The 13,688-nt window shown below is 36.7% G+C and overlaps 1 protein-coding gene and 1 long non-coding RNA gene across 14 annotated transcripts in view; one reads left to right on the top strand and one right to left on the bottom strand.

Moving 5' to 3' along the window:
• Window positions 1–13,688, bottom strand: part of TRAPPC9 (trafficking protein particle complex subunit 9) — a 448,540-nt gene that overhangs the window by 225,880 nt on the left and 208,972 nt on the right. For all 13 annotated transcript variants that reach the window (XM_086877400.1, XM_086877457.1, XM_086877389.1 and 10 more), the window contains one exon: window positions 6,011–6,101. In XM_086877400.1, coding sequence (XP_086733526.1) covers window positions 6,011–6,101 — 91 coding nt within the window. The remainder of the gene's footprint in view (window positions 1–6,010; window positions 6,102–13,688) is intronic.
• LOC147655273 (uncharacterized) lies at window positions 7,080–8,308 on the top strand. The gene is made up of 2 exons (XR_015283446.1): window positions 7,080–7,415; window positions 7,510–8,308. It is a non-coding gene; the product is annotated as an uncharacterized LOC147655273 (long non-coding RNA).

Here is a 13,688-nt window from a genome sequence, read left to right as displayed (position 1 = left end):
CTTGTCTCAGAACAGATAAACACCTTTTTTGGACTACATTTCATCTGTTTCACTTATGACACTTGGTTTTTGAGATTACTGAAATATTGTATAAATACTGAGGGAGGCTTTTGACCAAGACCTGCAGTGATAGGACAAGGGGAAAGCCTTTTAAACTGAAGAGGGCAGGCTTAGCTTGAACTTAAGGAAACAATTCTTTACAATAGGGTGGTGAGACAGAGGAACTGGTTGCCCAGAATATCTGTGGATCCTAGACCAGTACTTAGACCTCTCCCTTAGTATTTATTACCCTATTTTTCCTCCCAGTCCTCTCAATGCTTCGTTAGAAAAGCTTGACCTGAAGCTCCAGCCGCCAGTTCCTTCATAATTCTGATATGAAGTAACCACTGGCTCTCACACAACCTCTCTCAGGCCATTCCATAAGAGGTTTTGTTGATTAATTTTCACTTCAGGGCACTTTCTTTACTCTTAGCATCTTTCCCTTGAAATCACTACCTTTTCTGTTTCAGATAAGGTTTCAAAAAAGAAAAAAGTTTTTATTTTCTTCAAAAAGAAAAACTTTTCAGTTTTGAGTAACCAAGGCTTGAGTGGGAATTAGAAACAACAGCTGCTTCAAAACACATCACACAATAGTGTGTTTTGACATGAGAGACCATTATTCCTGTGCCAGATGCCCCAGTTCCATCAAGTTAGTCCAATTTTTCTGAGTACTACCCCAATCCCTCAACACTTCCCAGGAACTAAAGCATGTTGCTTGCTTGACATTGCCAAAATATCCTCCAAAACAGCCTGCACACAAGCTGCTAAGATATGAAAGTGTTCCCACCTCTCTTGGATCTTAAAAATAAAAAGGAAAAACCTGAAGATTTTTCTAAATGGATGAGAAAGGTCGTTTACCTTGCAAAGTCCATTTATCACCAGACTGTTTCTCAGTTTTGGTTGTCCTGTGAATCAGACTGTGATTTTTCTACCTTACAGACAGCTTAGTCTTGAGATTTCCTGGCTAATGCTCTTGGTTTCATCTTTCCAATGATGTCAATGGCCAGACTACCATAATGCTAAAATAGAAATAATTGCAGAATATTTTAGTCTGTGTTCATATTTAGTTCATGTGAATGAACACAGTAATATTCACCATTTTTCTCCTATCCATGCCCTGCTGATCTCTGCATCTCAAAGCCTGAATCTATATAATATAAATTATCCTGTCTAGAGCCTAGATTAAAAGAGAAAGTAAAACTACTTCCTCACAGTTCCCCATTAAGTTCAGTCTTTGAAAACACATCCAAGACAGCCTTAGAATTCTAAATACGGGGGAGAAGCAGTTGTAGGACTGCCCTGGCTAAAACCAAACTCTCAATAATGGTCGTGTGCAGAGATCTGGCTCATTTTAACTAAGCCCATGGGGACAAGATTGTCCAGGGGACATCCAAAACACAGCTTACAGGTGCATTATTTACTCACTGGTAGACACAACAAAATATTTTCCTGTGCATTCAGGATGCAGTGATCTCACACTGCTGAAATCTCTTAATAACATGAATTATGGAAAGAAAGATTTAATTATTGTCTAAGGTCAGGCTGGAAACTACAAAATAAAATTGGTGTGTAGCTTCAGTAATTAATGCTAATATCCACAAAACATAAAGCTGTAAAAACTGATTATGATTTGGTGCTCTCTAAAACATACAGTTAATTATTAAGATAATTTATTTTTAAAGTAATGCTTCCATAAGGTGCTTTGTGAAACTTAACTAGACTGAACTTCCAAACAAGCTGTCATGAACCATATGTTCATAGAACACTTCAAGACTTTAAAATCCACATCTTCTATTGATTCAGAACTACCTCTGAGGGACAATTTAGCACCACTTTCACTTCTGAGTTTTTTAGTTTTCTCTAAGTACAATATTCCTACATGCTGAAGATAGACACAGAATTTATTGTGGGCCCACAACAAGGGGTATAACATTTTCTACCAAGAAGTAAATAATCAAGACTTTGTCTACTGCTCATCCCTTTTCTTATTTATGACCTGAGCAGCACCCAGCAGCAGTGATTTTAGTTCTCCTGTAATCACATACTAGGAAATAAAATACACTGCATTGGGAAAAGGCATCCAAGTACACTAAAACATTGAAACTGTACTGAAATTTACATTTTTTTAAGGGAAAGAAGAAGGGAAAAATTATTGAAATGAGTGAATGAAATAAAAGAGTGAATGAAAGCAAAAAGCTATTTCTGGACTTTTTCCATGGTGAAGCTTGACAAATGCATGTTTCTTGGAACACTACTGTTAGTAATATTAGAGTTCATGTGTGATCATTGATTTTCAGTTATTCAGTTAATTTCTAGGGAGAAAGAAAAACATTTGTTTGATGTATTAAAAACCACCAGCTCTTTTCAGTGTCTAAAGTTCAAAATTCCTAAACCAATTCTCTCCAATAAATCTTCCCTCTTACACACATGAGGGTGATCAGGAAAAGATCTTTCAGTGAAGGAAGTTGTGTTTATTTTGCTTTATGTAGGTGAATTCAAAACAAGTTTCTGTTGTGAAAATTGTTTGCAGGACTTAAAGTGTCAGGAACCTGTTGTTTCAGAGGAACTTCTCACTGAATGCAGGAATATCCCAAGCCCAGCCTGTTGCAGGGTAAATCAGGAGCCTTTTTCAAACTCAATCTACTTCAAGTTCAATAAAATCTTGTGCAGACATTTATACCTAAGATAATTTTGCTATGGAAAGCAGAAGAGCAGCATCAAAACTGATAAGTGTTCGGTCCCAGGATTTTGCTTGCTTGCAAAGTCAGTGACATAAATCAAATAAAAATTGAAAAACTCCTGCACAGGCAGCAGCTACAGATGACTCCATCAGATCAGTTCCAACCCCAGCCACGGGGTTTGCATCACACACGTCTTTGAGGAGGTTTGCTTCTCTTCATCAAACTTTGCAGGCTCTGTTTCCTTGATTTGATGATATTAATGTATTCACCCTAAAACCACATCTATGCCTACATTTGGTTTGTTGCCCAGCCATAAAAAGAAAATATGTCATAAATTTTAGAGAACATTGAACCCGGTGGTGTTGAGCAAGATGATTTTCAATTACATGTGATTTACTCACCTGCCTAACAGACAACTTCATTTTACAGAGATGTCCTAAATCTTAAAATCAATTTTAACAACGCATTAAGAACTCTCACTCCAGCCTTTGACGTATTTTCTTTTTTATGATTCCTCATGTCTTACTTTTCTCTTCCCCAGTCATTTAAATATATTAAATCAAAACAAAGTGTTCACCAGATCACTTTTTTCCCCTCTCTATGACAAATTTCAAACGTAACTTCTTACACTCATAACAAAATTTCAATGTCACCAACTTTTGATTCTACTCTTTGCCTTGCATTTAATGAAAAAAGGACAGGATTGTCAAATTTACATGAAAAATTATTTCAATATGATTTCATAATTCTAGAGACATAATATTAAGTCTTATATGAATTAAATATGCCAATTTTAAAAGGAATGTTGGAGTACAGCTTCTACAAATTTGAATAAGAGCCAGTCATTTTTTTAATCAAAACCATGTTAAATATTCATTCATGTTTCACTGTGAGCACTTATAATAAAGTAAACCCTTCAATGTGACCATCAATATAGCAAAATCCTTGAGTAACCATAGAATCAATTTTATTGTGTAAAACTAAGCCAAATTTTTAGCCAATTTATGCAAAGGCTATGTCACAAAGATTTCATATCCAAACACAAGTTAGTGTTAACACTCAAAGCAAAGCCAGGTTGTAAATACAAACAGTGTAATGATTAAAATTTTAAAAATCCAGCTGATACTACAATATTACAGTGGTTTAAACTTTTAACATATTTCCATGCCTGTAAGAATTGACTAGGAAATATATTCTGGCACTGAAAGAGAATTTAAGTCCAAAAGAGTGTGTCACATTGTCTAAGTGCATGTACAAGACACACACATCCCCTGGCTGTCCAAACATTTCAACAGCTCCTTATTATTCCCACCTACCAAAAAATAATAAAAACATCTTCATTCCTCCTCCATCCCACACAATATTAAAGAAAAAGTCATCTTGTATTGCCACAGTACAGAGTCTGGAGGGACTGCAGGAGCTGCAGGTAGGGTTACCTGGCTACAAAACTACCAAAAATTTAACTGCTGAAAATTCAAAATTATGGTTAACTAAAAGAAGCTAAAAAGCTAAAGAAGCTAAAATGTCTCCATTGTCTTCAATTCATTCAAAAATGGACAAACTTAGTGTATTATACAAAATAGATAATATTCATTAGCAATTTAATTTAAAATAAAAATTAAACCAAAAAAATTAAGTAAGTTTATGCAAAACTGAACTTTCCACTAGGAAATATCATATATAAGCAGTGGCAAACCAAGCATTCAATATCCCACAGGATCACCCTTTCCCTGCTTTGCTCAGAGTAGAAAATTAAAATGTACAACACCATCAGTCAACAGACTGTGCTTCAAAAGATATTGCAGCTATGAAGCAGAGAGTATCACAGAGTTTTGGCTGAAAACTCAAGTAACTGGGACTCTTTAACTGAATTAATCAGCAGCCTGAGAAATAACCAACTCCACAGGAGATTTTATTGTAAAGCAGTGCTATATTCATGCTTTTCAACCAGTGCATCAAAGATCTCTATTCAGGAAGGAATGCCAGGCACAATTCTATGATTCAAAAAGCCTCTTTTACTAAGAAAACAGTGGAATTTGGCATAAGGAGAATTAAAAGAAACAAACCAAGGGTACAGTGAAAGAAGAAAAACATGATTTTCATCCTTAAGGTGATGTCCTATGCAGAAGTGCCAAAGGAAGATTTTCCACTAGACAGCCCGGGTTACAAACCTGCTGATGGTCAAAGGCACTCTGCAGAGCTAAGAAGTGACCAGCCTGAGCTCAAAATACACCCCTGACACAAATAATTTATTTTATTGGTGAGGCTCAAGTAAATCATGGCCAAATCTTATCAATCCTAAAAAAAATGCGGCCAAGTCTTTGAATCCCCTGAAGCATTGAGGCCAGGTAAGCTTGATTTTAGAGGAAGCTGATTATGGCTTACAACAAACTACTTTAAACCGTTTTTAATCTTCTCATCTATAAACAAAGTGCTCACAGGTTTTAATATATGAGTTGAAGGTGGTCAACATGCTTGAAAAAAACCCCAAACACTTAAAAGAGTACACAAATAATTAACACAAGCAATAGTGATGGATCATTGTTCCTTAAAGTTGCTCCTCATTAGGTCATCAAAGTACTGAAATATGAGGCATAGAGTTAAATTTGTTTTAAAAGCAAAAGCTTTGGCAACAATTTGCTGATGACTTGGGGACTTTATCTGAAACTTGCAACTCAAGTGTTGGGGATAAAACATCCCATGTTCCAAAGCCTCTGAACAAGCCTTGTTGAGAACCTCAGACAGAAGTCGTGTTACTACAACTCTTCAAAACTAAATTAATTCAATTTTTCATTGTGGGAACATCATTCTAAACTGAAAATTAAGACAAGTAATTCTTCCCTGCTACCCAGAGTAAAAACATTTTCTGCACCTCAAAAGTTAGTAATGCAATTGTCTGGACCATAATAAGAAATATATCACAGGGGCATTACCATTCATACGAAAAAAATTTAGAGAAATTACTTTAAAAACACACAGTAAAAAAAAAAAGGAGAAATTTAAGCAGCAGCCACGTCTCATACAAGAAAACTAGGACTGAAAATTACAGGAAAAAGTGCACAGTCAGGTTTCATATTTACTATCACCAAACAGTGGTAAAACAAAACAGATATCAATTCCACATTTATCTTCAGTTAAATAAAACAGCTAAAGGAAAATGAAATTCCTATCAAATTCTCTGCTATCACAGATTGTCAGTAAATGAAAACATTATCATTCTCATGCTGCTGAAAATTACAAGCCAGTAGATTCCATAAAAAAGATCATCAATCGATTTTGACACTACTCACCCCACTGGAGAGGAGCCAACTGTAGATGCTCCAGGACCAGCTGATTAAGAACCCCTTCCACACTTGCTTCCCCTTCACGCTTCAAGGAAGGGTAAATTGGAATTAAGGAAAATCTTGTTTCAGAGAGGAAAAGGGCATGAGATATGCACAACTTTTATTATTGCAAATCAAAACTGCAATCTACAGAGTCATTAAAGGTTAATGCTACATATGGTTTATTAACCCATAAGTTGACCAACAGTAAAAGTACAGCAGTTATTTAATTAATTATTAAATTAAAATTTTATTCCACTGAGGAGTGTTAAAACCAATGTAAAATGTACTTGAACCATAATAAAACATGAGGGTAAAAAAGTCTGGGAGCTGCAAAAATGCATAAACTTTATGTGCAGGATGGGAATTCAGAACGATAAATTAGGGACAATCTGAAAACAAAAAGGTTAAAATTTGATAGGGCAATAGAAAACAGAACAAAATTTAACTGGGCAACAGAACAGAAGAAATGTCTCCTAGGATAGCCCTGACTGCTGACTTGGTGCCAGTCCCATGGGGGTACAGGGATGTTGGACAGTGACAGTGTCAAACCAAGGGCAAACATCAGACCAGAACCACAGGCACAGAACCTTCAAGCTTCCCTTTCTACCCTGTATGAGCTCAGAAACAGGCCCAGACTGAAAAGAAAAAAAATTAGGGAAATTGTTCTTACTCTAAGGACAGCAGAACAGTGAAATAAACTGTTGTGGACAGAAGAATCTCTTTTAAAAGGACTTCAAAGCAGGTTAAACAAGTGCTAAAATAAAAGCATAGGCAATATCCAATGTCAGGCAAAGACAGTATTATCCATTTAAACAAATTAATAATAATTTTGTGTGATGAGTCAATCAAGATAACATTTATTTATAACAGCAAGAGCACTGGATTTCTTTTTTCTAATTCCCTGATTGTAGAAAGGCACTGAATTCACAGGGCTTGGAAGCACATACAGATGTCAGCACTATCTTTTATCCAGGCATGTGTCCCGCCCCAATTAAGGAATAATCTCCTAGAGAGATTCATCAAGATTTCAACCAAGTACTCCAAAAGTACTGGAACCCTGGTCCTCAGAAATCTATCAAAAAATAAATGAATACCTGAGCTTTTATCAACAGCTTCTAAATGTGATCAGTCCCTTTTCTGTAAGCTCTGGGAAGGGACACACATCATCTGATTTCTGAAGTGTATCACCTGTGTCAGTTAAAAGAAAATTAACAAGCACTGCAGATAACTAATTTCTACCACAGAACATAATCTTGCAGGGTCTCCAGGAGATTTAAAGAAAAGTCTTGAAAGCTCAGAACAAAAACAAATCCAACAGTGATTGAGACTCAAGAGCTCAGAGAAGATTGAAGAGGAAAATCAATACCAAGTACAGGACTTTTGCATTATTTTTTAAAATATTCTCATTATGCCTTGAAAAATGTCCTAAATAGAACCTTTTATTTTTTTTTTTTCTTCTAAAGGGACCACAAATAAAGAATTCACAAACCCCAAAGAGTCTGAAAGCTGTAAACACCATTAAAGAAAAGCATCTATTTGGAAAACTGAAGGCAGCAGAATATCACCTTAGAAAAATGTTGCTGCTGAAAAATAAGACTCGGAACACCAGCACAACTCAATAATTTCCATAAAACACACTAGAGGGTAGAGAATAATTTGAATTACTTCACAGAAACAGGAGATAAATAATTCTGTTATCACATCTTTAATCTAAGGACTCTAAGTGAGAGAAAACACTAATAAAAAGGCAGTATTTAAAAGATGCTTTAAAACAGAGTGTCTGACATTAACTGTAACATTAAACTAACTTTACTGTAATTTACTTACAACAGACTCACAGTGGTGCCTGGTATATTACAAATTTTCACTGTTTAGAGCTTCATGGAAAGCTTAATGTCTCAAATAACACCATAAAATTAGTATAAAACAGGTGATTCTCCAATCTTTATCTTTGGTAAATGCTACCAAAGCAGATCCATGTATTCAGATGCAGAATATTTCCCCTGGAACACAAAACCACGGGAAGCAGTGAGGCAAATCTGGGGTGCTGTGTCCATTCAGGGCTCCTCAGGACAGGAGAGACGTGGAGCTCCTGGAGCACGACCACTGATGGACAACAAAATACGATGGAAGGACTGGAGCACTTCTGCAGGGAAAGGCTGAGGGAGCTGGGGCTGTTCAGCCTTAAAAAGAGAGTGAGAAGGGACCTCATCCCTGTCAGTGTCTGCAGGGAGGGCTCAGAGCAGGGAGCAGGCTCTGCTCAGTGTGCCCAGCAATGGGACAAGAGGAACAGGCAGGAACTGATGTCCAGGAAATTCCAGCTGTACATGAGCAATAATTTCTTTCCTGTGCAGTGACCAGATTGCCCAGAGAGGCTGTGGAGTATCCCTTCACTGGAGATATTCCAGAACTGTCTGCACACAATCCTGTCTGTGCTTTGGGATGGCCCTGCTGGAGCAGGGAGGTGGCACCAGATGTCACCACTGTGGTCCCTTCCAGCCTATCCATTCTGAGATACTATGGGTGGTTTTTTGGTCCCACATTTCAGAAAAAGCTAGAAATCAAACTGAATGCCTCTTTCAAAACCTAAAAAATGTTCAAACAAACAAACAAAAATCCCCCAAAAAAATAAAAAAAAAAAGGGAGGGGGAGCAACAAAACCTAACCAACACAAAAAGAACAAAAAAAACCAACCCACAAAAGCAACAAACAACAAAAAAATAAACCTACCAGAAAAATCCACAAACTGATCAACAGAGAAAATTATGTAATATCCTAAAAGTAGTTTAAGCTTTTACAGCCCAAATTTTCAGATAAATAAATTTCCTTATTCCATCACAAGCACCAAGCTCATTTTTAGCACACTGCTTATTGTCATCTTATGGCAAAATAAATTCTATAAACAAGAAATAACTCAGTGGGTGTTCTTTTATATTAATCAGTGTCTTATTTGTTTATTTGCCAAACAAACTTATGGTATTAGTTTATCTTAGATACACGGCCATGGACTGTAGAACTGATGAGAAATTTCAATTTTCACAATTTTTGTGAAAGAAAAATGTAGCATTTAAATGGTTAGGCTGTTCACAGATTATTTGACTCACGTATTCAGGAAATAAATTGCATTTCTTTAATGAGATCATTGAATAAAGCAGCAGAAGGGAGTCTGGTGGCAAAGAAGGGAAAGGCAAGGTTGAGATGCAACCAAAAAAGTGGACTTGTTAGAACATAAAGGAATAAACACATAAAAGAATTGTATGTTCATATGGACCTACAGAGGGATCTGGATCATGGAATTCCATAACACTGATCTTTGTCTCCTGAGTATATTATCAGATAATCACATAAAATTGCTCATTATAGAACAAATACGAAACTGAACATTGCATCAAACTCATTGCCTTGGAGATGAAAAGTGACCAAAATATTCAGTAAGAAAATATAAAAGGAACAGGAGAGAATAGTTTAACTCCAGAGTTTGTCTAAGACAAAGCCTTTAGAAATCAATGAAAGCAAAGGAGTTGAGCAGGGGTTACCAAGATACCCTTTTATTCTTAGCTCAAAGTCAAAGCTGATAAAAGACACAAGTATAAAATCCAGGATTTAAAATTCATTGAAAAAGACTGCCCAGATAAACATGAGTACAGACTGCCAAGGTTAAATTTGACCTTGCAGAATCCATGTACTTAACCAAATCTCCACACATTTTGCTGAAGTCTCAGTGCCATCACAAACCTGCTCTTCTGTAGGAGCCACACTGCTGACCCAGGCCTCATTTCCTAAAGTTAAATCTTGGTTGTTAACAAAAAGTTAGATATTTGTTATTAACAACACAGACATCAGCCAGGATTAAAACAGTTGACTTCCAGCTTCCAGAACAACAGTTCATATTTAACAGTTCAAGATATTTTCATCTGCACAATCAAATCAGCCCCAGTGGGGGCCTCAGAGCTAACAAACACACCAACACCAGATGTTGTTTAAAAAATAGAAAATAAAACAAACCTAAAAACCTAATTTTTCACAACTGACACCCTTATTTCATGTTTCTGTAGCAACAGATTGAATATGATATAAACTGTTTCATATGAAAAACCTAAATGACAGTTATTTCCCCAGGGAAAACTTTGGTCTTTTACACTGTCTGGATTGCCTCGTGTGTAGCTGAGTGCTCACAATTAGAATACAGTCTGTTATCTAAAACCTCCTGCTTAAAAAGACTATAGGTTTTAAAAAATGGTTTCTATCTGGAAGTTACTGATGTTTTTTCTCCCCACAGAATTCCACATCTTGCATCCTAAAATAAATTATTTTCAATACATATGTCCTTTGCAAATAAATGCAGGTGAGAGAATGTGCATAATCAAAAAACACAGCAAATGTTCATAAATAAAAATCATACTAATTAAAAATAAATCTGCATGAATTGCACATTTTACTTACAGCAGTTGCCTTATTCATATTTTAAGCTTCCTGCTTGATTATTATTGTGGTACTTTAATATTAAAACTAATTATAAGCAGTAATTTAGGGTCTTAAATAATAGTTATTTTTGCAAACAAAAAGAAGCAGCATAAAAATTTAAGGAAACCTTTACTGATGTACAGAAATTCCACAAGATGTAATATTCTCATAACTGATGATTCATATTTATTATCAAGATAAAGTCATCACAAGTGGGATAGACATAGAAAAGTGAATTTCAGTAAGAGTTATCAGTGATTTGCTGTCAAGCAAATGAGATGACTCAAGGTTCTGTCTGATAGATAATAATTTCAAAATCCTGACTGGATGCTTTGATGATGAAATACAAAAACATTCATAATTTTAATGTATTTGGAAAAGATGTCATCGTTCACAGACCTAATAAATGAGTGGAACCTATGAAGATCACTGGGATGAAATGAAGAAAAGTTCCAAGTACCACCCTAGAAGGAAACAAAACTATAAATGAAAGTTGGGAGTAATAATTCAGTCAGCTGTGGTGGACCACATGCAAAAAAAAATCAATCAGACAACAGAATTAAAGAACAGTTCTCAGAGAAAACACTATTTCTGAAAGCTGGAAGGTACAATTTCATTCTGTGAGAAATCTCACCTGCAGTATTGCCTCCAGCTTTGGATCCCACATATTGAGAAAAACAGAGTTGTAGTGCAGAACAAAATCAGCAATATGACTGAAAGAGAATGTGCTTTGAAAGGAATGTTGGCAATTAGGTTTAAATATGGGAAACAAAGGGAAGGGGCACAAAATACAATTCAAAAAATGTAAGGAAACATTGCAAATAGGACAGACTTCCTATACATCTCAGATATTAAGGCTGAAGTAAGAAAAACAAGTCTAACTATTAAAAAAGTTTAAAGTGGAACATGGTATTTAAGGTGGCACTGGAAGTCTGTCTCACTTTCTTAAGGCTATTAAGTCCAGGTTTAGAATATTTTCAAGAAAATGACCCCAAAATGTTACAGTCTCATTTCACTGAAATAGCAACTCATTCACAGTACATTAGAAAATTTCTCTGGCTGCAATCAAACCTGGGGATAGCAGAAGATGGAAGAAGGAGAGTTTAGTTTTCAGAAGTCATTCTCTGACCCAGCCCTCTGCCCAGCTGCACAAATCACAGAATAATATATATTGAAAGGCAATTCCAGAGTCACTCTCCAGCCCTGCGCTCAAAGCATGGAAAATACTAAAATTGCACCAGGCTGTTCAAGGCATTTTCCAGAATTTTTTAACATCTTCAAAGACAGCAATTTTACAGCACTTTTGGACAACCTGTTCCAGTATCTGAGCACCCTCATTGTGAAAAGGAATTTTCCTAGTACCTAACTGGAATTTAGCAGTCTCCTCATGACAAAGATGAACTTTGTTGACTGCTGTAACTCTTGGGCTTTCAGGGGGCTGGTCCTGGATGTCCAGCAACTCCACTGGGACCAAGGCCATCCTTTCCAATCCTGCCTTCCTCAAAGTCTCCTCAAGTCCAGAGTCATTATCCTGCCATGTGCCCTCTTCACTTCCCTCAGGATACTGAGTTCCATCATCTCAGGAAAACTGCAGCCAAGGCTGACACCAAACTTCAACCCCTCCAGCTGGATCATTTGCTCAGGGAGCAGATCCGACACAGCACGTACCAAATCAAACCATCCAATACTCACATACAAAAATTTCCCCTAAAGTATTTCAGAAATAAGCTAACCTGCAACTGGAAGACTTCTTCCAGTCTTTAAGGAAAAGTTCATCCAGCTTTGCTTCTTGTTTGAGTGGTCTGTAACAAATGCACAGCACCTCAGTCTGTTGGATGACTCTGTCCTTGGTCAAAAAGCTTTCAATTGCCTCATCCCTCCTTTCCTAATAATTCCCTGTGCACATTCTAACTACTCCCTCACATGCTTTTGCATTTCCTGATGTAAGCATCTGATGTGGGTCCTGGATCACACCTCAGGGCAGATTCTGTGACGCTAACTCACCTCAGCCCATCACTTTCCCACGTAATGCATGCAGGACAGAAATTTATCTGGGGAGTTCCAAGTAGTTCAGAGATGATTGATAACAAGGGATCACTTGGCATTACTGTCTAAGAGATAGTAATAGCAAAATTGCCTCCTCCAATAGTAAATATCAGTAGGAAATTTCAAGTAGGAAATATGAGTAATTCTACCCCTTTGTAATTTTGCAAATGCTTTTTCTCTCTTGGCTGCACTGAGGCTGACTCCTGAAGGAAAACAAGGCTAATGCAGCTGAACTATCCATCCACTTCTCTGCCTGTCTGTCCATCAGTACAAACTCTGCTGACCTGTGTCTAATTACTCTGATGGGAGAAAAATATCTCAGAAACCAAATTTCTTAAACTTAGCAGAATGGAGAGAAGAATTATTTTATTTTTTTTAATTAACTGGCTCACATCTAAATATTGCTTCAAGAAGTAAAAAGGATGAAGCCAGAGAGGTTCAGGTTGGACATCAGGAAGAATGTCTTTATGGAAAAGGTTGTCAGGCATTGGAAGGGACTGCCCAAGGAGGTGGTGGAGTCACCATGGTGTGAGAAGGTGATCAAGAACCCAGTGTGGCACTCAGTGCTGTGGTTTTGTTGGTGGTATTTGGTCAAAATTTTAAGTTGATGATTTTGGAGGTCTTCTGAAGTCGTTTCCAACATTAATGATTCTATAATGCTATGAGAAAGACTAACTCTAGCTAGGACATGATAGCTGGAAAAGAATGTACACATTTCTTCAAGGATTTTTAGACACATGTGAAACTTGTTGCCTTTCATTAATTAGATGAGTTTTAGTTCCTGGAACAGAGAGAACAATCATTTAAAGTATTAAAAGTACAGAAACTACTGGTTGCACCGAATTTAACACACAGAGCCCACACACTGTTCTACTGGTTTCTAAGGTACTGACTTTCATGTCAGCCACAATGGTTCTGGGATCAAAACTGGGGTTAAATCCAGAAAACAGAATGGATGTAAACAGTGTTGCCCAGCAACTGGAATGAGTTAGGATGAATTTTTACACCTTGACAAAATGATTACAACTATGCACTCAATTCCAGTGTAAGAATTCATCTGTGCTATCATAGAATATTTATATCTTTCTGTAACTCAGACATTTTCCAAGTGAGTTCTGGTTAAATATTGACA

Source organism: Cyanistes caeruleus, chromosome 1, assembly GCF_971803275.1.
Source record: "Cyanistes caeruleus chromosome 1, bCyaCae1.hap1.1, whole genome shotgun sequence".
NCBI lineage: Eukaryota > Metazoa > Chordata > Aves > Passeriformes > Paridae > Cyanistes > Cyanistes caeruleus.
The sequence above is the reverse complement of the archived record's forward strand: the minus strand, read 5'-3'. Positions and strand labels throughout refer to the sequence as shown.